This window comes from Rana temporaria, chromosome 6, assembly GCF_905171775.1.
Source record: "Rana temporaria chromosome 6, aRanTem1.1, whole genome shotgun sequence".
NCBI lineage: Eukaryota > Metazoa > Chordata > Amphibia > Anura > Ranidae > Rana > Rana temporaria.
Window position 1 is genome coordinate 54,158,273 of NC_053494.1, and position 24,612 is coordinate 54,182,884.

Consider the following 24,612-nt stretch of genomic DNA (forward strand, 5'->3'; position numbering starts at 1 on the left):
CTGGATGTCTGAAAACAGTGTAAGGTTTAGTGGTGTTTTGAAGTTGCTCAATCAAATTAACAATACAGGATAATAATATACAGTACTGACAAATTATCCCTTTTTGGGATCTATCAACACTTCTTTTAATTGTTGTGGGACTTTTTTGGTGTCCAAGAATTAGCGACCCAAGTGAGACGAGGAAACACATCTAATGGCTAATTCACTAAAAGTAGTAAACAGCATGTTCACTTTGCAAAGTGAATTTTCACAAAGCTTATTAAATGAAGACACAGTTAAACCGACTTTTATCATCCAATCATTAGCATGAAAAAGTACATATTTGGGTATTCTTCACAAAGTACATTTTCACCACATTCACCAAGGTAATTGAAAATATCCTTGAAAAATGAAAATGTAATTTGCAAAGTGAACATGCTCTACACATTTAGTAAATCAGCCAGAGTATTTTAATTTGACATAAGGCATTACCGGATCATGATGTTTACCGTTCGTAAAATAGAACAGACAGATTAGTTGGGGGGTGGGGGACGAAATAATTTCATACTTTAAGGGTGTCAGTTTTGCAAAGAAATGTGCCAAATACGTACGAATTTATGGATGACCTATTTTTATTAATCAGATCCGGTTTCACAACAGCTGCTGCTGCGATTAAAACGTTAGCGTAAATGGTTACCTATTAGAGGAACCTGATAAAATAATGCAAATATATAATAAAATGGTTCTGTATGTGAAACAGTGGATATTCTCTGAATGGGCAGACTGCAGTCCATCTAGAAGATCCAGCATCAGCATCCAGTAGATTGTAGGTACTTTTAGAAGGAGACATTTAGCAAGGAATGTTCTTCAACATATGAGCATTTCCACTTAACCTGAACCATCCCCAGTTCCACCATAGAAGATCCAGACATGGTTCTATGGTTCTTATGCAGACAACAGCATAAAATACACTTCACATATACTATCAGTGCACATAGTTTACAATTGCTTCTGCAGACTGTGTTAAGTAATTGCTTTATGTGTTAACTGACAATGAGAAAAATGAAAGGTTAGCAGGAAGTTTTTTTATTTTTAATGTATTTAACAGGCTCCTGCAAACAGAAACACTATCCAACACACAGTTATTGCTCCTTCCCCTCAAGGGAATCATATTTAGACCATGGCACTTTGACTTCCTGAGAAATTGGCCTTAAGTGCAGTAGTCACTTTGTGGTTACAGAGATGGGCTGGCTAGAGACATATTGCCTCTAAAAAGAACTGTGGAGCTACACTGAGCCCTGATCAGTGACTTGTACATTGCTACACTTGTTTATTAGAGAATCGAAGCTTGGCAGAAAAATCAAAAAGATTATTCAACCAAAAATAAAATGCAAAATGGTGGTTATGTGGGAAGAACAGAAAAAAAGCACTATTCTGTGATTATTTTTTTTTAATTTGCAAATTAAAATTATAGTGGTAAAAAAATAAAATAAAAAAAAGGTGAATGAATAACTAAAAGTGTGTGGCTGGAAGCATTTGTGTACGTACCTCCTAACGCAGAATAAGCAGAGACAGCCAGTCACAGAACAGAAAGGTGAAAGGTCATAGGCCATAAGGAAAACAAGAAGGCACATTTAAACCACTTATTAAAAATCATAGCCAAACCAAACCAATACAAACTCACAGATAATATGGAAAAATTATAAAGACATACAAAAATAATCACTGTTTGTTGATTAATGCATTATCCTTGTTGAAAAGTGAACCCATCAAAGGCAATACTGTTCAAAAAGGGAAGGACAATCAAGAAATGTGTTTATTCGTTTTAAGTGAAATGAGGCAGTTTAATCTACATTTCCGTGCAAATGTCAAACTTAAACCACAAAGGAAAAAGCCATTGTGTGGCCTTGGTGCCTTCAGACTCAGTGATGTCACTAGTTTCTTTGGACTGGCAGCTTTTACCGTTTACAGCTGACAAGTACCAACTATATTAAAGTCATAACTCAAAGTCCTTTCTGATCATGAGCCTTGAATGGTTCATTTCTGCCATAAAAAAAGTGTCACAAAATACCATACACTTACAGAAAATGCCAATGTTATTTTATTCACTGTATGTAGATGTTTAAAGTTCAATAATCCATAGCAACCAAACAGATTTCATTTTTATGTAGTGCGGTCGGTGAGATGTGTTTTCTAATAGTTTACTACAGGCATTGCACTTTCCATCCACTCCCTTTTCTATGGAATAAGTCTACTCAATTGCCCTTTTAACTATAAAAAATACTGTTTGTCAATTTCCCAAATTAGGATTTTTAGAGACGTTTCAGAAATTCCGTAACAGGTCTTCATATAATACTGCTAGAAAAAATACGTTGTTTTCATATCTCCATATTATACCAAACAACAAAATTAAAGTTACCCTACTGCTGAAATGCTATGCAAATATTCAGAAACAATTATACAGAAAAATGGTTTGGATGCCAAGACTGGGATATTTTACCATGTAGTAAACATGCTGCAAAGGAGAAATATAGAAAGTAAGGATGAGATCCGGCGTGTTCGAACAGCCCATGTGCAGAGCACGCCAGGAAGTTGGCACTGTGCTGTGCTAATCACAGGCAGGGACACACTGTCCCCGATGCACAGCTGCAGAGATCGTGAAATATCTCCCTGTGATTAGCGCAGCGCAGTGCCGACTTCTTGGGCTGTTCGAACACGCCGGAGCTCATCCTTAATAGAGAGTGCAGGCACTGTGAATGGTTTCAGTTACACTGCCTGGTGGTTTGTGCACCCGTTGTATGTGGCTGCAACAAAGTGGTTGTTAACCTGGAAGACCAAATACAAAACAACATTTTTTGCATAGTATGACAGGTAGAAAAATAGCCTGTAATTGGTAATCCACTTGCACTACTGATTAAAAAAAAAAAACGGACACCTTGAAAAAATGACGCCACTCCTCTTCTCCTTTGATTGAGAGTCTGTGTAAAGAGACACATGTACCACACTGCATGCAGGGGGGCTTGTCTGCTGCTACTCTGCACCTCACTGTAGCTGAGATCAGAGCTGGCCAAGTTTACTCTACTTTTACTACTCATGTTCATCCCCTCTCCTCTGGATCTGGTTAGGTACAAAGCACACAAATTCTTACATGGCAAATTTGTAGCAGAGACAGAGAGAGAGAGTGAGTGAGAGGCAGACAGAGCTAGAGACAGGGAAAGATGGACAGAGAGAGAGAGAGAGACATAAAAGGAGAAACAGACAGACAAACACAAAGACAAGAGACAGGCAGAGAGAGAGAGAGAGGCATAGAAAGAGACACAGAAAGAGACAGCGAGAGACAGACATATAGAGAGAGAGAGAGACAGTGAGATAGAGAGACACAGACAAAGACAGGCAGAAAGACAGATACACAGAGAAATAGACAATGAAATACAGAGAGAGAGAAAGAGACAGTGAAAAATAGACAGAGAGAGACAGAGGGAGTGTAGAGAGACAGTGTGAGCAACACAAAGAGAGAAATAGAAACAAAGAGATAGAGGCAGCAAGAGATGCACACAATGTGAAAGTGAGAGAGCGAAAGAGACACAAAGTGAGAACGAGAGAGACAGAGAGAGAGTGAGAGAGACAGAAAGAGACAGACACAGAGGGAGTGAGAGACAGAGACAGAGAGAGACCGACAAAGACAATGAGAGACAGACACAGAGGGGAAGAGACAGAGACACACACAGATAGAGCATGAGAGAGAGAGACACACACACACAGACAGTGAGAGAAAGTGGCACACAGACAGTACAGAAGACAGAGATGGAGAGAGCGCAAGAGAGAGCAAAAGTGAGAGAGACAGTGTATAGGTGGGAGGGGAATTGTGTGATGTTAGGTTTCCACCCCCCTAGACTTTGGTGCTAAGCCACACCCACAGATCAGCAGATTTACTACGATTCGAATAAGGATGCATTTTTGAGAGGTACACACAATGTGATTTAGGGTATCACATCATTATCTACTGAACTATGCAAACAAATTGTGTTTCAGGAATTTGGGTTTACAACCACTTTAAAAACATACTCCAGAGTAAAAAAAAAAACACAGCAATCTTAAATTAAACAAAATTAATTTAAGAAAAGTGAGAATAGGTAGGTACACTAAGTGTAAAAACAAAAGCAAGAAATGTTAAGTGTAAAAATATTGTACTTTGCAAAAGAGTGTTACCTTGGTCACCTTGCCTACAGGCTCCAGTGATGGAAACTCTGGCTTTTATATATCCACATTTGTAAAAGCACCCAAAAGGTAATGTTCTATCAAGAATTAAGAATGCTAAAAATGAATCCAACAGCCCTGGTGGTTGACATAGTTGGTTTAGATAATCACTTACTGTGCCACAATTAAGTGCATTCCAACATATTGTCCAAGACAAATGTTATACCAGAAGTTGACAATGAAATGTCATGGCAAGAAAATATATAAAAACTAAACAGTATGTGAACACTTACTTGAAATAACAATTTCTCTGCAATTGTATTTCCATTGCCACATAGCAAAATATAGTTTCTCAGCATATGGGACAATGTCTATTTTTTTGTTGATGGCCCAACAAAATTAGCCACCATCACAACCCTATTAAGATCTGTGACTTATTAGATTTAGAGCAGATTTGGATCCAACTACAGCTTCTTTAATAACTATTCAAAAGAGATATGTCTAGTTAAAGAGGACTTTGTCAGCGTTCATTGTGACCGTTTTGAATGTTACATTATATACAGTTTAATATACATATAGTATAATATATTACAGATTTTATAAAGATGTGATTTTATCTGTGGTTGTTTATATACTGTATTTTCACCCTGGAGTATGCTTTAGTTAGAACATGAAAACTGTAAATTGAGCATCTTAAAAGTCTCCCAATTCTGACTTAGTTGCTTTTATATAGATCTCTGAAATGTTGGTACCTCCATATTTATAAGAAGTTATGTAAGGTGCTGTTCCTGTCTCCCATTTCCCACACTGAATAAAAAATAAATAGTAATTTTATAATGTTTCTATTCTCTTGCACCAATATAAACATGAACATGATTCAGCTATCTATTAGCTGTCAAAGACAGATACTGTAGTAGCTTGGGATCATAATGGTGTTTTGCATAGGATAGTGAGAGCAGACTAAATTACTTAACCACTTAAGCCCCGGACCAATATGCTGGCTAAAGACCCAAGGGGTTTTTACAGTTCGGGACTGCGTCGCTTTAACAGACAATTGCGCGGTCGTGCGACATGGCTCCCAAACAAAATTGGCGTCCTTTTTTCCCCACAAATAGAGCTTTCTTTTGGTGGTATTTGATCACCTCTGCGGTTTTTATTTTTTGCGCTATAAACAAAAATAGAGTGACAATTTTGAAAAAAATGCAATATTTTTTACTTTTTGCTGTAATAAATATCCCCCAAAAACATATATAAAAAAAAAATTTTTCCTCAGTTTAGGCGGATACGTATTCTTCTACCTATTTTTGGTAAAAAAAAATCGCAATAATCGTTTATCGGTTGGTTTGCGCAAAATTTATAGCGTTTACAAAATAGGGGATAGTTTTTTTGCATTTTTTTTTTTTACTAGTAATGGCGGCGATCAGCGATTTTTTTTCATGACTGCGACATTATGGCGGACACTTCGGACAATTTTGACACATTTTTGGGACCATTGTCATTTTCACAGCAAAAAATGCATTTAAATTGCATTGTTTATTGTGAAAATGACAGTTGCAGTTTGGGAGTTAAACACAGGGGGCGCTGTAACATTTAGGGATCACTGTGTATGTGTTTACTAGTGTAGGGGGGTGTGGCTGTAGGATTGACATCATCGATCGAGTCTCCCCTATAAAAGGGATCACTCGATCGATGCGCCGCCACAGTGAAGCACGGGGAAGCCGTGTTTAAACACGGCTCTCCCCGTTCTTCAGCTCCGGGGAGCGATCGCGACGGAGCGGCTAAAAACAAATAGCCGCGCCGTCGTCCTGGATCGCTCCCCGAGCGGACCCGACCTCCGCATGTACCGGGGGGGGGGTCCCGATCGGACCCCCCACCCACGTCTAGGCAGGCACGTACAGGTACGTTGATGTGCCTGTCCGTGCCATTCTGCCGACGTAAATGTACATGAGGAGGTCGGGAAGTGGTTAAAAATGGGGTGATGGCCATTATTTACCAAGTATGAAAGATTGCCCTTGCTAATAGTTCATCAAAATAACAAATATGATGATTCAGTCAACAGCCACCATTTATAATTTGTGGGATCTTTATGACCATTTTGTTTCAGTGCTGTGCAACCAACCATTAGGCAGACTAAAGTAAGCAAAATAATCTTAACAGAGGGTGCTACAGTGTATTAAAAACTACTATTTAACATAAGAGCAGCTAAGAATCTTTTAATTATTAAAAATCTGATATGAAGCGTTTTCCTTTGAAGATAAATTAATTATACACGTGATAAGAAAGTTAGTATGCCAAAAGTGTGACTGCGGGGGCTATGTATCCTAATTATAAGAATATCTTTCTTAAAATCATCCATCTATGAGCTAACATGTAGGATATTTACAGCTTTCTTACACTTTATATCCTTAAATACTAGGAAGTCCTCAAGTCCATTTAAAATATCCTCCATTAAATTTAATGCTCATGTCATTATTGGGCACTTGCGTAAATGCACTCTAGGCCACTTGGGAGTTCAGCAATAATGTAAATGGCTTGTAAAAAGCCCACAGAAAGAATATCTGTTGAATAGATACAAAAGATCAATGGTCATAGGCAGTTTTCAATTGATCATTTTCAATTTATTTTTCCATGAAAAAAATAATAGACCATTGTGCCAAGGAAAAAACAAACACAAAATCCTGAACCCTTGACGTGAAACACAGGTATGGCCATAACATCAATCCTAAGCAAACTTTCCACATAACCTCTTTACAAAATGGGCATTTAGAAATGTGCCTGTATTGTACTTGTGATATATTTTCTCTTATCATGTAGCAAAGCATAGTCTGCTATTCTGAACGATCAGTTATATTAGAAAAACGTAAGGTTAATATGGGTTGACATACTTGATTTGGGCTATGTATGTGAGGATTAGGTGAAATCCAGGTCATGAAGTGTGGGATACAAGATTTTGTTGGAAATACTGTGCAAATACACATGAATTCACAATTACAGCACATGTGGTGCCATTAGTTGCCAGATGAAAGGAACCAGCAGTCTGGCAAACCAAACTGCAGTCATCAGTGGAATGATTAACTGCAAATCTGCTAAATGGACTAAAAACCCTCCCTTTGGGCTTAAATTATCTACAAAAATAAGTGTTTAGAATAAAATATGGGGATTACTTTGCTAAGCTCTGTGTAAAAATACAATTTGCCTGGCTGTTACACTGACCCATTGGCTTCAATACCTTAATCACCGACCCAGAATAAATAACCAGATCTGAAAAGTCTACAAACATGCAGACATCCTTGACTACATATGCTTGTTCTAGGTCAAAGATTCAAAAGTACTAAAGCCAAAGTGGTCATCAATGGCAGTCTCATGCAGACAAAAAAAACTAAGCAATTTTTGAGCTAAAACAATATAAATTTAACCTACCATTTGTATACTGGGTGGAATTGTTGATGATATTTATGATGTACTAGAACCTTTTGAAGTGTCACTGCTTTTGTTTCCAGCTAAATTCTGTTTTGAAACTGATGAAAGTAATTTATGCACAACCATTTCCAAGGTTCATCTGAAAGGACTCCTCCTCTTTGAGAAACCATGGAGACAGTCAATCAAAATAATGAGTTCTGTCAATTGCACCATAGAAGCATGTTTTAATGTAAATCCTGTACCTTTTTCAAAGGACATCTTGGCACAGGACAGAATACACTCAATAGCCACATTATTAGGTACACCTGTTCATTACCAGAACAAACAGGGAATCACATAGCCCTGACCCAATGCATAAAACATGCAGGCATATTCAGGAGGTTCAGTATTTGCTCAAGCAACAGAATGAGGAAACTGCATGATCTTTGCAACTTTGAACTTGGGATAACTGCTGGTGAAAGCCATGGTAGCTGGAGCATTTCAGAAAAAGATCTTTACGCACTACACAGTATTTGGAGTTTACATAAAATGGCAAGGTAAACAAAAACCTGCTAAAACTAGCAGTTAGATAGGCAAATATACCTTGTTAAAATGATAAGGACAGTGAACCTCCATTTTTTGGATCCCTCCCCCCCTCCGGTGTCACATTTGGCACCTTTCAGGGGGGAGGGGGGTGCAGATACCTGTCTGAGAGGTATTTGCACCACTTCCGGGTTCTGACTCCCGTGGGGAATCCAGCCTCGTCACGTCACCCCCCCCCCCCCGCTGTGTTCTGGGAAACACAGTGACGGCACGCCGCGATCCTCGCAAATGCTCAGTAGGGAATCAGGCAGTGAAGCCACAAGGCTTCACTTCCTGATTCCCTCATCGAGGATGGCGGCGGAAGCAGCCGAGGGCCGAGGCAATTGCTCAGCCTCGTCTGCTGACATCACGGGCGCGCTGGACAGGTAAGTGTCCATTTTTTAAAAGTCAGCAGCTGCAGTATTTGTAGCTGCTGGCTTAAAAAAAAAAAATAGGTTACCTTAAGGAAACACCAGGGATTGTTGATTCAGGGAATATCTGATTGTCTTCAGGGGATCAGGAAGGTTTTTCCCTGTTGGAGCAAACTGAACCATGCTCTATAGGGTGTTTTTGCCTTCCTCTGAATTATCTGTAGGTGTAGGGTTTTGTCTTTTGTTTTTACTTTTGGTTGAACTAGATGAACTTGTGTCTTTTTCCAACCTAACTATGTAACTATGAAGCTAGGATTGTTTCTAGAATTGTTTCCAAGAAGCTTAGTTGAGGCAGAGGTGTATATCTTTGCTAACTCTGGCTCCATCAGAAGGTTAATCATTACTTCTAGCTTGTGATTGTCCATGTTTTAAATAAGCAAATTATGGTTCTCAGTAAGGTTGGGATCAGTCTCTGCCCTCCCCCCAAGCACCTTTTCCCCATGTTGATGGGGACAAGGGCCTCTTCACCACAACCCTGGCCGGTACCCCACACTCATTCACATGGGGGGGCCGGGATCTGAGGGCTTCCAGATTCCAATAAGCCCCCTGCCCACTGACCCCCACAACCACTGGCAGGGTTGTGTGGAAGGGGCCCTTGTTCCCAACAATATAAAGACAAGTAGCTTTGGGGGTGGGGGGTGGGAGGGCAGGGGTGGAACTCCACTTTAACAACCGGATATTCACAGTTTAAGGAGCGAGAAAAACAAACAAAATGCATGTAAAAATGCATTAAAAACATATTTTTGGTGCGGGTTCATTGAAGTTTATTATATACAAAATGCAATCTGCTGTGGGAAAAAAGTCCATTGCCCTTTCCAAAAACGCAGCGGCTGAAATACGCATAGATGTGACCATGTCCCATAAGAAATCATGTTAAATGGACTGTAGTGCGTTACTGCAAAATGCATAGGCGTGAACCTAGACTTAATGTTGATCTACTATAAGGACATTTAGGAGTTTGGGCTTCCTGTAGGTGTGCATTCCTGATTTTTACCTTTTTCTTAAAAGGGTAACTCCATTTTTGTGGGGGGAAAAATAGCAAATAAAGAAAAAATAATATAGCACATATGTTATAATCCTTGCAATGTACATAGATCACCCAGAGGGGAATGTTTTTTTCTCTACAAAAGTGGAGTTGTGCTTTAACATCTTGCACTAAGAGACCTTCTTTTTAATATGAAGGATAAGTTCAACTTTAAAAAAGGTAAAATAATGTGCATTTGCATTTTTTTTTCAGTAGCCTGGAAAGCATTGCACCAGTGATCATCAGATTGCTGGTGCCATGCCTGACTCCTGCAGTCAGTGTAAGACCTCGTACACACGACCGAGAATCTCGTCATAAAAGAAACGTTGTTTTCCTCAACTAGGTTCTCGAGAATCTTGTCAAGCTTTCTTTGCATACACACTGTCAAGACAAAATCTTGTCGTTCTCAAACACCGTGACGTACAACACGTACAACGGCACTATAAAGGGGAAGTTCGATTCCATTGGCGCCACCCTTGGGGCTGCTTTTGCTAATCTCGTGTTACCGCGTGTTAGTAAAAGTTTGGTGAGAGACGATTCGCGCTTTTCAGTCTGTTACAGCGTGACAAATGTGCTATCTCCATTACGAACGCTACTTTTACCGAAGGTGCACTCCCGTCTCATACTTTATTCTGAGCATGCGCGGGTTTCTAAGCATACCCACGAACGTGTTTCTCGTCGAAAACTATCCCAACGAGAAACGCGAGAAGGAAATTGAGACTCCCGACGAGAAAAAAGAGAGCATGTTCTCTTTTTTTCTCTTGGAGATCCACAACAGTTTTCTCGACGAAAAACATACACACGACCGTTTTTCTCTGCAAAAATGTTCTGCCGGCATTTTTCTTGATGGGTTTTGCCGGGGAAAACTGTCGTGTGTACGAGGCCTAAGCTGTCTGCCTGTACATGCTCAACAGCACCATGGTAGTTCCCGTTCATGTTCCTAAAGGTAAACTAATTATTTAAGGCTTCAATTTTAAATGTATATATGTGTGTGTCTGCTAAAAAGGTAAACATACTTACAGCCGCTGATAACACTTATAGCTGTTAGGTGGATCTATAGGAGTTGATTTACTAAAACTGGAGAGTGCAAAATCTGGTGCAACAGTTCATGGAAATCAGTCAGCTTCCAGTTTTTTGTTTTTTTCCCGTCAAAGCTTTACTGAATAAGCTGAAGTTTGAAGCTGATTGGCTACCATGCACAGCTGAACCAGATTTTGCATTCTCCAGTTCTAGCAATTCAACCCCATAGGGTCTCTTAATTTGCTGTTATATTATTAAAATATGTAACAGCTGACATACAACAAATAACTATATCCCAAAGGTCTGAGAGATTGTTCAACAACTGTTCTCTAAATGTCTTGTACTACTCTCTTACTGTCTGTGTTGGTTTTATTTTGCATTTGGTTTTATGTTCTGCTTTGCTGCACGCATAGAATATTCACCCTGGATGACTATGAGGGCTAGTGAATGTTGTTCCTACTTGGGTTTCTTGACCGAGGAGCCAACACAGCCTTTTTTAGTTATTTTGTTTTCGTTAAAAATCGTTATGGTCACTAATAGGAAGAAGATTTGTGCAATCATATGCTTACAATATGCCAAGCTTTCAGAGTGAATGCCCAGCTTAACTACAAGTTGGGCAAATACACATACAGAAGGCTATTAGAAAAATAGAAACTTTGATGTACCTGTAATTTCCATATGCTGAAGTACAGTACAGACACAAAAACTGAATTTTAAGCCATGGGTTATATGCTGCTTCATTCAGGTGATTGGACACTGGAAAAAGCTTGGCTGGGTCCCCGGTGTACTCATATAACTCCACCCACTTTGTGAGAGCCAGTTTTTTTTATTTTTAGCAAATAGTAAAAAGATCAAAAGAGAACAAAGGAGGAGGAAACTGTGTCCTATATAATACTCCAAGATAGGGAACCTACATCAAGCCAAAATTCCTATTATTAAACAGTACAGGAAACAGGAATTCATTCTTATATCATTCAATTTATGGAAGAACGAGTTCGGGTAGGGGGCTTGTTCCCTGAAGGCAGAAGTTCTAGAAATAAAAGGGGAGTACTGAGAACAGGGGCACTGCGATTATCAACACTACTAAGCCAGTAAATTAAGTTGACCGTTATAAAAGGCTACATTTTTTTAGGAGATGAGCTGAATGACTTTCGAACTTGTAAAACAACTTTATACCCCTAATACATGGAGGGGGGGGGGTATATCAGAGCTCAGGTGAAGCAGGTATAATTGTGAATAGTAGGTTTTGAGCCCCTTCCCCTCGAGACAACCGCAATGTATTCCTCAAGAGGAGCTCACGCTCAAAAAAGCATGTGCAAAAGAAACTTTTCCAAAGCCGAGACAGCTAGCCAACCTCTGAAGCCTCGTACACACGACCGAGTTTCTCGGCAAAAACCAGCAAGAAACTTGCTGGGAGATATTTTTTTGCCGAGGAAACCGGTCGTGTGTACATTTTCGTCGAGGAAACTGTCGAGAAACTCGACGAGCCAAAAAGAGAGCAAGTTCTCTATTTCCTCGACGGGAATGGAGAAACTTGCCTTGTCTAGTTCCTCGACAGCCTAACAAGGAACTCAACAAGGAAAACGATGTGTTTCGCCCGTCGAGTTCCTCGGTCGTGTGTACGAGGCTTTAGACATTAAAATTCTGCATATATGAAAGGAAGGACACTCTGATGTTTTGACATATCGCATTCTCCACAACATCTATGAAAATAGTAGGGCTCAGGGCAAGAGCTGAAATTTTGCAAAAAGAATAGTATTCTCTATATCAAGAGGCAGTTTGCTAGTCTAGAGTTCTCCAGTTCAGTTCACCTCACCTGGGCAACCGATAAGGTGGCAAAAGGTGGCTGAAGGTCTGGACCTGCCCTGTCAGAGCAAAGATGACTTTAAAAGTCTCCACATGCCGTCATTTGAATATTTGAAGGAGAGAATGCCTTCAATAGGAACAAGAGATTGATTTAGTGCAAGAATGGGTGGATCCACCTTGGGAACATTCTATTTTTTTTTTTATTATTATTCTCCAATAGGGTACAAGTAAAAATGCCAAGAGGGGTGAAAAGCCTCTCAAAGTTGGATCAGTCATTATATAAATTCTAATCAGCTTATTTAAAAAAAGGGAAAGACTTTCTGCGAATTTCCTCATTTGTGATGCCTATTGGAGTAAATGGAGGCTGTGCAGAGCTAGGTGCATCGAGCCAGAGACTAGTACACACTGGGGTTGATTTACTAAAGCTGGAGAGTGCAAATTGTGGAGTAGCTCTACAGTTTTCTAATGGCTCCTAAACACTGTCGGACTTTCCGAGAAAAAAATCAAACTGTCTTTTTTTTTCCTCGGAAAGTCCGGCCGTGTGTAGCCTCTATCTGACTTTTTTCGTCGGAAGTCCGACGGACCTTAGATAGAGAACCTGTTCTCTATCTTTCCGTCGGACTTCCGACGGACTCACGGAGGACTTTTGCATGGTCAAAAGTCCAACCATGTGTACGAGGCATTACAGTGCAGAAGGTTGTGCAATCATGGATAGTTTGGGATAAGGTGACTGTAGGTCACAACAAAAATGTATTGTTAACAAATGTGCTTAAAATGAGGCTAGAAATCCTAATCTGCATACTTGTGCCAGGATAGTACTGAGTTCTGAAGGAATATGATCAACATGGCAATCAGTAACTAGACATTTCAGAAGTAGGTGGTTAGCACTCACAACCTCCACACTTTCTCCTACCAGGTTTAATTTAAAATAATTAACCTATGCTGATTGTGCAGTGCAGTAGACCCATAATAATATAACTAGCATTATTTCTAGATAATTTCACAAGAACTAAGAAAAAAAATTCTAAATCGGTCATCCCAGCAAATGAATAAAAAAAGATTTTAAAATATTATCTGATCATGTGCACTAGAACTTAGTCAGATATTACAGATTTTCATGCTTACATTGTGCATTTAACCACTTAAGGACACCTTCACGCCGATATACGTCGGCAGAAGGGCACGGCTGGGCACAAGCACATACCTGTACGTCCTCTTTAAGAGCCCAGCCGTGTCCAAAGCTCCGTGACCGCGGGACCCGATCGCTGCCGGTGTCCCGCGATCGGTTTTAGGAGCTGAAGAACGGGAAGAGGTGTATGTAAACACACCTTCCCAGTTCCTCATTGTGGCAATGTCAGTGATCGTCTGTTCCCTGATATAGGGAAAGACGATCACTGACGTCACACGTCCAGCCCCGCCCCCCTACAGTTAAAAACACATATGAGGTCACACTTAACCACTAGGGGGGCGCTGAAGGGGTTAACTCCTAAACTGTAATTGTCATTTTTACAGTAATCAGTGCATTTTTATAGCACTTTTCGCTGTGAAAATGGTTCCAAAAATGTGTCAAAATTGTCCGATCGTTGATTGCTGCCATTAGTAGAAAAAAGAAATATTAATAAAAATGCCATAAAACTATCCCCTATTTTGTAAACGCTATAAATTTTGCGCAAACCTACCGATAAACGCTTATTGCGATTTTTTTTACCAAAAATAGGTAGAAGAATACGTATCGGCCTAAACTGAGGAAAAAAAAATGTTATATCTTTTTTGGGGATATTTATAATAGCAAAAAGTTAAAAATATTGCATTTTTGTACAAAATTGGCTCTCTATTTTTGTTTATAGCGCAAAAAATAAAAACCGTAGAGGTGATCAAATACCACCAAAAGAAAGCTCTATTTGTGGGAAAAAAAGGACGCCAATTTTGTTTGGGAGCCACGTCGCACGACCGCGCAATTGTCAGTTCAAGGGACGCAGTGCAGAATCGTAAAAATGGGCAAGGTCCTTAACCTGCATAATGGTCCGGGTCTTAAGTGGTTAAGACTTTACAGTACATGCCTACTGTTATAACCATTGTACATTACAGGTTTATGTGGGACAGATACCTGCTCAAAAAATTGGGTTAAGGTATTGTGGCCTTTGACTAATTGCTTACTAACAAGTAAAGAGTTAAAATAAATACTTGTATTTGGCATGGCTGTTTGAATATTCTAATAAATGTTTTTTCTGATAAAAAAAAAAAAAAAGAGAAAAATACAACAGATACTCAAGGCAAATAACTATCAAAACGTAAAAAGAGAATACAGACACTCAACCAATAAGGAATGTGGTATGTCAAAAGTGAATGGATCATTTCTGGTGCTTTCAAGTCAAAAGGTCTCACAAAACAGGTGCAACTACTTATTGAACAACTGTTTCTATGGTGCATTTCACAGACATCTCTCATTTGTGATTTGTTTGGCCAACTGCCTATCAATTGTCTTTGATTAAAGGACCCAATCACAATGCATTATGTGAGAAGTAGTTCTGTCAGCTGGCACGGTGAAAATTGGTGTCAGTAAAAGACTGGTATTCATTTGAAAGGGAGGGGGAGGTTGATGGGGGAAAAAATAACCATTTGTAGCTGCCATATGAAGTATTTTAACAAGAAAATAATGGACTCAAATACTATAAAATATAGAAATAAGACTTACTGGTAATTTATTTTACTTAGGAATCTTCCGTGATGACACCATACCCAATGTCACCTACCTAATCAGATAGGAAGCAAAATTCTAAAAAGCCTTGTCCTACAATATCTTCTCTGTGTTGTTTGTTAGTATTGAAGCACATGTACAGCAAAATGCCTCAAACATATTATAGAAAGGAAATCCCTCAAAGTATTATCATAGATTATCCAGGTATAGGAACTACCATTTCCACTTCATCTTCCCTGATAACAATGAACATAACTACTTGGATAGTGCAGTTGAGTGCCAAGCTAGAAGTCTGATATGCATGCTCTCAACAGATTAATTCCGTGTACACATGGTCGAAATTTCCGACAACAAATGTTCGATGGGAGCTTTTTGTCGGAAATTCCGACCGTGTGTAGGCTGCATCAAACATTCGCTGTCGGAATTTCTGACAACAAAAATCTAAGAGCTGGTTCTCAAATTTTCCGACAACAAAATCTGTTCTAGTAAATTCTGATTGTGTGTGGACAATTCCGACGCACAAAATTCCATGCATGCTCTGAATTAAGTACGAGACGGAAGCGATCGGTCTGGTAAAACTGGAGATTGAACGCTGTAACGGACTGAAAATCACAAGGCTGAAAAGCGCAAATCATCTCTCACCGACGACTGGTATTGAACTTCCCTTTAATAGTGCCGTCGTACGTCTAGTACGTCACCGCGTTCTTGGCGTTCGGAATTCCGACAACATTTGTGCGACCGTGTGTATGCAAGACAAGTTTGAGTCAACATCTGTTGGAAAAAAATCCACGGTTTTGTTGTCAGAATTTCCATTCGTCTGTACGTGGCATAACAGTGACCATCTTCAAGGAGACACCAAGGAAATTTATACAACCTTTAATGGATGGAGAAATCTTTGCATGTTGGGCTAGATTTACCTTTTTTGGTATCTATCACAGTCACATGATAACAGAGCCGTTGCACATTATGGCTATGAATGACAAACATACAACCATCTCTTTTGCCTACATGTTATAGAGGTATACATACTTAAAACCTACAAAATACACTCTAATGCCCCGTACACACGATCACTTTTTGTGATGAAAAAAAATGACATTTTTAAAAACGTCATTTAAAATGATCGTGTGTGGGCTAAACATCATTTTTTGTCTTCTGAAAAACGACCAGAAAAAAATTCGAACATGCTTCAATTTTTTATGTAATTTTTTAAAATGTAATTTTTTGTGTCATAAAAAATGATCATGTGTGGGCAAAAAACGACGTTTTAAACCCGCACATGCCCAGAAGCAAGTTATGAGACGGGAGGTAAAACTACCATTCATAATGGAGTCAGCACATTCATCACGCTGTAACAGACAAAAAAGCACGAATCGTCTTTTACTAACAAGTAACCAGCTAAAAGCAGCCTCAAGGCGAATAGAACTTCCCCTTTAGAGCGCCGTCGCTTTGTTCATCATTTTTCAAAAACGATGGTGTGTGGGCAACATCATTTTTAATGATGAAGTTGGAAAAATTTCGTTTTTTTTATGATGAAAAATTACATTTTTTTTCATCACAAAAAAGTGATCGTGTGTACGCGGCATAACAGAAGCATATGTGACTTTTCACAAACTTGTATCTAGTCCTATATGGAGACCAATATTAAAGAGGCTATGCTGGTGCGCACTTAATAAACAGAAAAGAACAGTACATCTTACTGGATTTGATTGATAAACTGGTATTTTTCAGTTTTGCCAAGACATATATTTTAAAAGTGTGTCCTGAGCTAAACCGCTCAGAATACTTTTGCTTATGTTGACCAGAGCATTACATAGAGCATTCAGGCTATGGCCAGGCATTCAGATGCATAATTTATCCAGGTTGGCTCTTGCTGGGAGGACATTATTAATGGTAGAGGAAAGAAGGATATATACAAGCACTTGTTTTTTTCTTCTTCATCCCATGGTCATAAAAACTAAGAAAACAAAGCCAGCCTGCTCTCTATCTGCAGCCTCATCACAGAATCATTCACACAACCCTAAGTAAAATACCCATTCAGATAGATATGCTGCCTTATTAGGTAAAAATTGCAAAGAATGAAAGTGCAGCAGTCACAGCAACTCATGAAAATCCGTCTTGTACTGGACCAACTTCAGCATGGTGAACTTGTAACCGTTATCTTCGATTTTACCCTTGAACTGTTTACGGCAAAGCTGATGGTCTTATGAGGCAATCTGAATGTACTGCCGTAGTCAGTTTTTTAACTTATCTGGATAATATACATGGGCAAATATCTCGGAGTGCTAGGTATCAATCTTATAATTAAAAGTCAAATCAAAATTTTAGTTCAGGTATAAGCAATTAGCGGACCTCCAGCTGTTGCCAAACTACAAGTCCCATCATGCCTCTGCCTCTGGGTGTCATGCTTGATGCTGTCAGAGTCTCGCTATGCCTCATGGGACTTGTAGTTTGGCAACAGCTGGAGGTCCGCTAATTGCATATCCCTGTTTTAGTTTAACTTCATTCATTCCAGATGCTTCAAAACAAAAGATGTGCAAGTGTGCACAAATTTGTTTTTATTAAACGCTTGCCGACCAGCCACCATCATTATACTGTGGCAGGCTGGCTCGTTCTCACAAATCGCCATACCGGTACATGGCAGAGGAGCGGATGTCCGCCGGCCAAATCTTCTGGGGCTGAAGTTGTTAAAAACCAGCAGCAGCCTGATTAAAAAGCCTGTGTCCTGCCAGCACGTTGTAGAGTAGGACACTTGCTCTCTGTAGGGAAGCAATGATGTTTTTACAGAGGTCCGATATGCCCCCATACGGAGTTAGAACCAGACCTTTTAATTCAGCAGGGTCATTAGCTTTGCTGATTGCAGACCTTTAGTGTTTGATTGGAACCTATGTCAAATCTCTGCAATGAGATCACTGCTTCCACACAGAAAGCAAGGGTCCGGGAGGTGCTGGCAAGGGACAGGCTTTTTTTTCACCTGGGCTGTGGCTGGTTTAGAAAGAAAACAAACAATAGTACATTAAAAGCCTCCTATTTTGATGCCCCTGGATGCCCCATGTATTAAACAGATTTAAACCGAAGGTTTAGTTGAGCTTTACATAACAAATACATATCTTTCCCCTAAGGGTATGCAAAGCTTTCAGCACAATTGTTCTATACATGTGACAAAGGTATAAAATTAAAGGGAAAAACAATATCTAAACAATCCCATAACTAATAAAGTTAGAATGAAAAAGCAAAGTCAGGTTTGTGCATATGATTCCATCCCACCTCCAGGTTGTCTAGCTTTTGTCACCTTAAAGGGGTTGTAAAGGTTTGTTTTTTATTTGCTAAATAGGTTCCTTTAAGCTTGTGCATTGTTGGTTCACTTACCTTTTCCTTTGTTTCCCTTTGTTTTCTTTGTCTGATTTCTCACTTCCTGTTCCCCCTCAGTAAACTGTTCTGGCTGACTAACCCCCAGTCAGAACATGGGGGCAAGCTTACTGAGGAGAAATAGGAAGTGAGAAATTCAGACAAAGAAAAAAAAACATTTAGAAGGGAAATCGAAGGAAAAGGTAAGTAAACTAGCACTTACTTTAATGCACTTTAATGCACTAGCTTAAAGGAACCTATTTAGAAAATAAAAAACGAACCTTTACAACCCCTTTAACTTCCAGGAGTGGAACATGCTTTTCTTCTACCCAACACAGTACTCACTGTCATGCTGAACTAATGTTTTACCATAAATTTGCCCAAGAATCACAGCACTGAGGTCCATTAAAAAGATGGAAACCTACACATAATGTGCAAGTTCCAGGCAGCCTCCTAAAGTGTTTCTCTTAAGTACAGGTCCTGTAAACGATAATGGTGGTCTCTGCGGCGGATTCACTGCAAGATCAACGTTATCGGTGGCGGGAGAGGGCCTGCTCTCCCGCGCCCTCTGCCGCTTACCGGAGGCGATCGGGTCCTTTCACATGCTGGCCATGGATACAAGTGAGGTCAAGATGGCCCCCACCCGTATCCATACCATAGCATGGCGGAAGCGACGTCAAAACGTCACTTCGGCCCATACGTCTTAAAGGGACAATTTATTTTTGTAATTTTTTCAAATTACAATTTTTTTATTGCATTTTAGTCTAAATTTGAGATCTGGGGTCTTTCTGACCCCAGATCTCATATTTAAGAGGACCTGTCATTTTTTCTATTACAAGGGATGTTTGCATTCCTTGTAATAGGAATAAAAGTGACCAATTTTTTTTTTTAGAGGCAGTAAAACAAGGTGTGATAGTGCAGAACTTTTCAAATCCTTTCATTTCTATCCAATTAGGTAAGTAGGATCTTCTCAGGTTAAGGGTGTCATCAGGGAAGATGAATAGGAAAATTATGAGCTGATGATTAAGCTTTAAATATGTAAATAGAGGTTGTCCAGTACAGCTCCAAAAAATGGCAAGAGTTAAATTCAGAGAAAACAACCTCACCATTCCAGATACCTCAATTGCAAATTGAACATGACCCTTCCTTCACCCACGGGGGGTCAAGACTGACTTTTAACTGTTCAATGTATTCCATCTTTACTGCATAAAACTTATAAAAGCTTTAACTACAAACCACACTTCACCCACGGTGTAATCTTAGAAAGTTAATGCCCAAGAAATGTAATAAAAACACGTTCTAGACCCGAAGCTAAGGTGTTGCATTGTGAGCAGTAAATAGATGGTCCTCTTGCTCTAGTGTGAGTTGGTGATGTTGGACTATTGCTGTTGCAAGTCAAAGTGCTGAGCTCTGTTACTGTGGCTTGGAATGTAATGAGCTGAGATAATTATCGAGCAGCTTAGCAATGCATGAATCGCCTGCCTCTATATTTGCTTCAATTAACTCAACAATCTCCAGATTGAGGGCAAGCTTCTAGTGAGGAAAGAAGATGTCTGAAACATATAATTCAACATTGTAAATGAGCTGCTGCTTCCTTTATAAAAGAGTAAACACGTGCAAAATCCACTGGCAGAACAACTGTGAGTTTTTTTTTTCCTTTTTAAACTCAATGAAAGGAAAATAAAGCTGGAAGTGTAAAACATTATATTGCTACAAAAAATACATCTTAATAAAATATATAATAAAATAAATGCATATAAAATATATTAGTAAAGTTTACACATTCTCATTAACCTACATATTAGAAAAACGTATTCTGTCAGTGCACCTCCACCTGAAAGAGGCTTTCAAAAAGTTACAAGTACATTTTTAGTTTGCTAGAAACTGAAACTAGAAAACAGCCATGTAGGTATTTGGCCTCTACATGACATCCTTCAGGAGAAAAAAAGACCTAAACGGTAGTTTTCAAGTGAAGGTAGAATGTGAAACAACAGAAAAAATCTGCGCACACACATTGTCATTCAACTGACCTAATTTCAGGAGCCAGCCCTCTCGATCAGGGTTGAAGAACGTGTGCGTCAAGTCGTTCCCATCATCTTCTGGGATTTTAAAGGGTTCATTCTTAATACTTTCATACAAATTCTGTAGAGAAAAATAGAAAACAAAGTAATTGTTTTAATAATTCTAAAACGCAAATTGAAAAATAACAATATTAATTGTGAACAATTACAACCCAAAAAATTAAGATGTTGCCAATAGCAACCATGTGATTTCACATTCTTTCTACATTATCCTTTATATTTACCAAAACTATAATATGAGGATAAACCCAAATAAGATCATTCAGTTAGTGTCAAACCAGACAGCTCTTGCACTACATAATTGATTGGTAGATCTAAAGGAGATTGTACAATCAGATTGTACACACGGGCCGAAAGTCAGGAGACATTAAAAAAAAAAAAAAAAGGCCCAACATTCCGCCTGTGTGTATGTCGGTTTGGCCAGCTTCTGTCGTTTGAGAATGCTGGAAAACCAACAGCTGACTGACTCCCAATAAGCGTTCTCAGCCAATGGCAGAGAGTGCTATTTGGAGTGTTCAGAGGGGGGGTGGGGAACACAACAGCTCAGAGGGGGAAAATCACTGTATTAAACTTTGCATAGTTAGTACTTATTGGAACACGGAATTTCGGAAAACGGAACTTGGAGCACGGAACTTGGAGCACGGAACTTGGAGCACGGAACTTGGAGCACGGAACTTGTAACACGGAATTTGTAGCACGGAACATGGAATTTGGAATTTAGAACTTGGAACATGGAACTTGGAATACGGAATTTGTAACACGGAACTTGGAACATGGAACTTGGAACATGGAACTTGGAACATGGAACTTGGAACACGGAACTTGGAACACAGAACTTGGAACACGGAACTTAAAATTCGGAATATGGAATTTGGCACACGGAATTTGGAACATGGAATACGGAATTTGGAACACGGAAAACGGAATTTGGAGCACGGAATTTGGAATTTAAAACAAGGAGTTTTGAATTTAGAACACGGAATCGGGAACACGGAATCGGGAACACGGAATTTGGAATTTAGAACACGGAATTTGGAATACGGAATTTGGAACATGGAATTTGAAACACGGAATTTAGAACATGGAATTTGGAATTTAGAACACGGAATTTGAACACAGAACTTGGCAAACGGAATATGGAATTTGGATTTTCGAACACGTAATTCGGAACATGGAATACAGAGTTTGGAACACGGAATATGGAACACGGAATTTGGAACATGGAATTTAGAACACAGCGTTTGGAATTTAGAACATGGAATTTGGAATACGGAATTTGGAACACAGAATTTGGAACACCGAACACGGAATTGGGAACACGGAATTTGGAACATGGAATTTGGAATTTAAAACAAGGAGTTTGGAATTTAGAACAACGGAATACAGAATTCGATTTTTTCTATAACATTTCTAGTTTTTTTCTTTTGCACCATTTTTGCTAGATTTTTACTGGATTTATTTCCCCATATAGATCTTTTTTTCGCAATACTATTTAGTGCCCTTTTAGTCTCTTGTTCCATAAGTTTTTTAAGTTCGTCTCTTTTCATTACCAATTTATGATATAGCTCTTGTTGTTGTCCCTGTTGTTTTTTATGCTCTTGTTCGGCTTTAAATATTTCTCCAGTCAAAGTATTAAGTTTCCTACCTCTCTCTTTTTTCTTCCTTGCCCCCTCCGAAATCAAAATCCCCCTAATATAGGCTTTATGTGCCTCCCATAGAGTTGCCCCTGATACCCCTTTAGTATAATTTATCAAGAAATATTGTTCTAGTTCTCTTTTCACCTTTTCTAATCCTTCCTCATCTCAGATTAGTTCTTTGTTTAATCGCCAGGTATAGGGTTGTCTTTGATGTCCAGGGGCATTTATTTTCATGCTTACAGGGGCATGATCCGAGAGTGAGGCAATTTCTATGAGTGAGGCAATTTCTATGACCCTTTCCAACAGTCTATGGTCTACCATAATGTAGTCTATCCTAGAGTACAGGGGAGTAAAACGTGTAGTCCTGTAATTTTGGATGCATTATCCTCCAAATGTCTACCATCTGATTACTGTACATTTTTTGTTTTATCTTTTTCAACTGTGCGTTATTTGTCCCCTGTACCCGGGACGTACTATCTACTACCAAGTCCATACAGAAGTTTATATCTCCCATCAAGATCACATATCCCACCCTAAAAATCCTTAAATTTTCCAAAGATTTAATTAAAATATTTAGTAGGGTTTACATTGGGGGCGTAGATGTTTGCTACAGTGCATTCCATCTCGCCTAGTTTACCTTTTAGGAAGAGAAATCTCCCTTCTATATCCGTCATCCTAGCCTCCAAAGTGAACCGAACTTTCTTGGCGAATCCTATTGCTACTCCCCTTTCTCTCTTTGAAATAGTATCCCCGTAGTACCATGTCGGGAAATTAGGGGAGAATAATTTTACATTTGATTCCAGGGTTAGATGGGTCTCCTGTAAGAAGACTACATCCGCTCTATAGTGTTTGAGCTCTTTTAAAATCTTATGCCTCTTGGTGGGAGTATTTAATCCTCTAACATTATAGGTTAAAAACATTTATTGCTGTCATCCTGTCTTTTTTTCCTTTTTTCTATGCTTTTCGCATTTGGCCTGTCTGCCTCAAAATTTTTCCTTTCTTTCTTGTAACATCAATGATGTAGCTCCCCCCCTCCCTCCCCCTCAACCTGCCCCCTACCCTCACTCATCTCATCCCCCCCATTTTCCCTCCCAGCCCTCCCTCCCCCCTTACGCCCATTACTGCCCCCCTCCCCTCCCCCTATGGCCCATTTTTGGCCTTAGAACCAATTGTGGCCTCCTCCTCCACATTCGCCACTGGAACACGGAATTTGGAACAAGGAATTTGGAATACGGAACACGGAATTTGGAACACGGAACACGGAATATGGAATACGGAACAAGGAATTTGGAATACGGAATTTGAAACATGGAATTTGGAACACGGAACACAGAATTTGGAATACGGAATTTGGAATACAGAACACGGAACTTGGAACACAGAACTTGGAATACGGAATTTGGAACACAGAATATGGAACACACGGAATCTGGAATGCATGGTATAAAGAATTTGAAATTCAAAATACGTTTCTACGAGCATGGGAATAAATGCGGCCATCAATTGGCCAGACTGCTGAAGATAGGAGGGGATCTGGAGGGGATGTGCACTTTCCTCCATATTTGGTGGTCATGTCCTAAGATCAGGGACTTCTTAGAAGCGATCACTTCTTGAATTAAAAAAACAACCCTCCAACCAATCTCATGAACTCCTCTGCAGTTCCTTTTTCTTTGTTTGTTTTGCCCCCACAAAAATTTTGAGCACCAGACCTAGATAGATCCAGAGGAGAGGGGAGGAAAGGGAAAGTAAACTTGGTCAGCTACGATCTCCGTCACAGTGAGGTGCAGAGCAGCAGAAGACACGCTCCCTTCACAAAGACGTGTGCATGTGTCTCCTTATATAGGCTGTCAATCAAAACACTGAATTTGAAACACAGAATTTTGAACACGGAATTTGGAACATGGAATTTAGAACACGGAACTTGGAACACGGAATACAGAATTTGGAACATGGTATACGGAACACGGAACTTGGAATTTAGAACACTGAATTTGGAACACGGAACATGGAATTTAGAAGACAGAATTTGGAACACGGAAATGGAAACACGGAATATGAAATTTGGAACACAGAGTTTGGAACACGGAATATGGAATACGGAAATTTGGAGCACGGAATTTGGAATACAGCACATGGAATACGGAATTTGGAATACGGAACACGGAATACGGAATTTGGAACACGGAATTTGGAATACAGAATTCGGAATGCAGAATTTGGAATGCGGAATTTGGAACACGGAATTTGGAACACGGAATTTGGAACACGGAATATGGAACACGGAATATGGAACACGGAATATGGAACACGGAATATGGAACACGGAATATGGAACACAGAATATGGAACACAGAATATGGAACACAGAATATGGAACACAGAATATGGAACACAGAATATGGAACACGGA

At 39.5% G+C, this 24,612-nt stretch overlaps 1 protein-coding gene across 2 annotated transcripts in view; it reads right to left on the minus strand.

The window, feature by feature from the left end:
* The window catches only part of CYTH3 (cytohesin 3), a 185,947-nt gene that overhangs the window by 29,664 nt on the left and 131,671 nt on the right, over nt 1–24,612 (minus strand). For both annotated transcript variants that reach the window (XM_040356814.1, XM_040356816.1), the window contains exon 9: nt 20,515–20,626. In XM_040356814.1, coding sequence (XP_040212748.1) covers nt 20,515–20,626 — 112 coding nt within the window. The remainder of the gene's footprint in view (nt 1–20,514; nt 20,627–24,612) is intronic.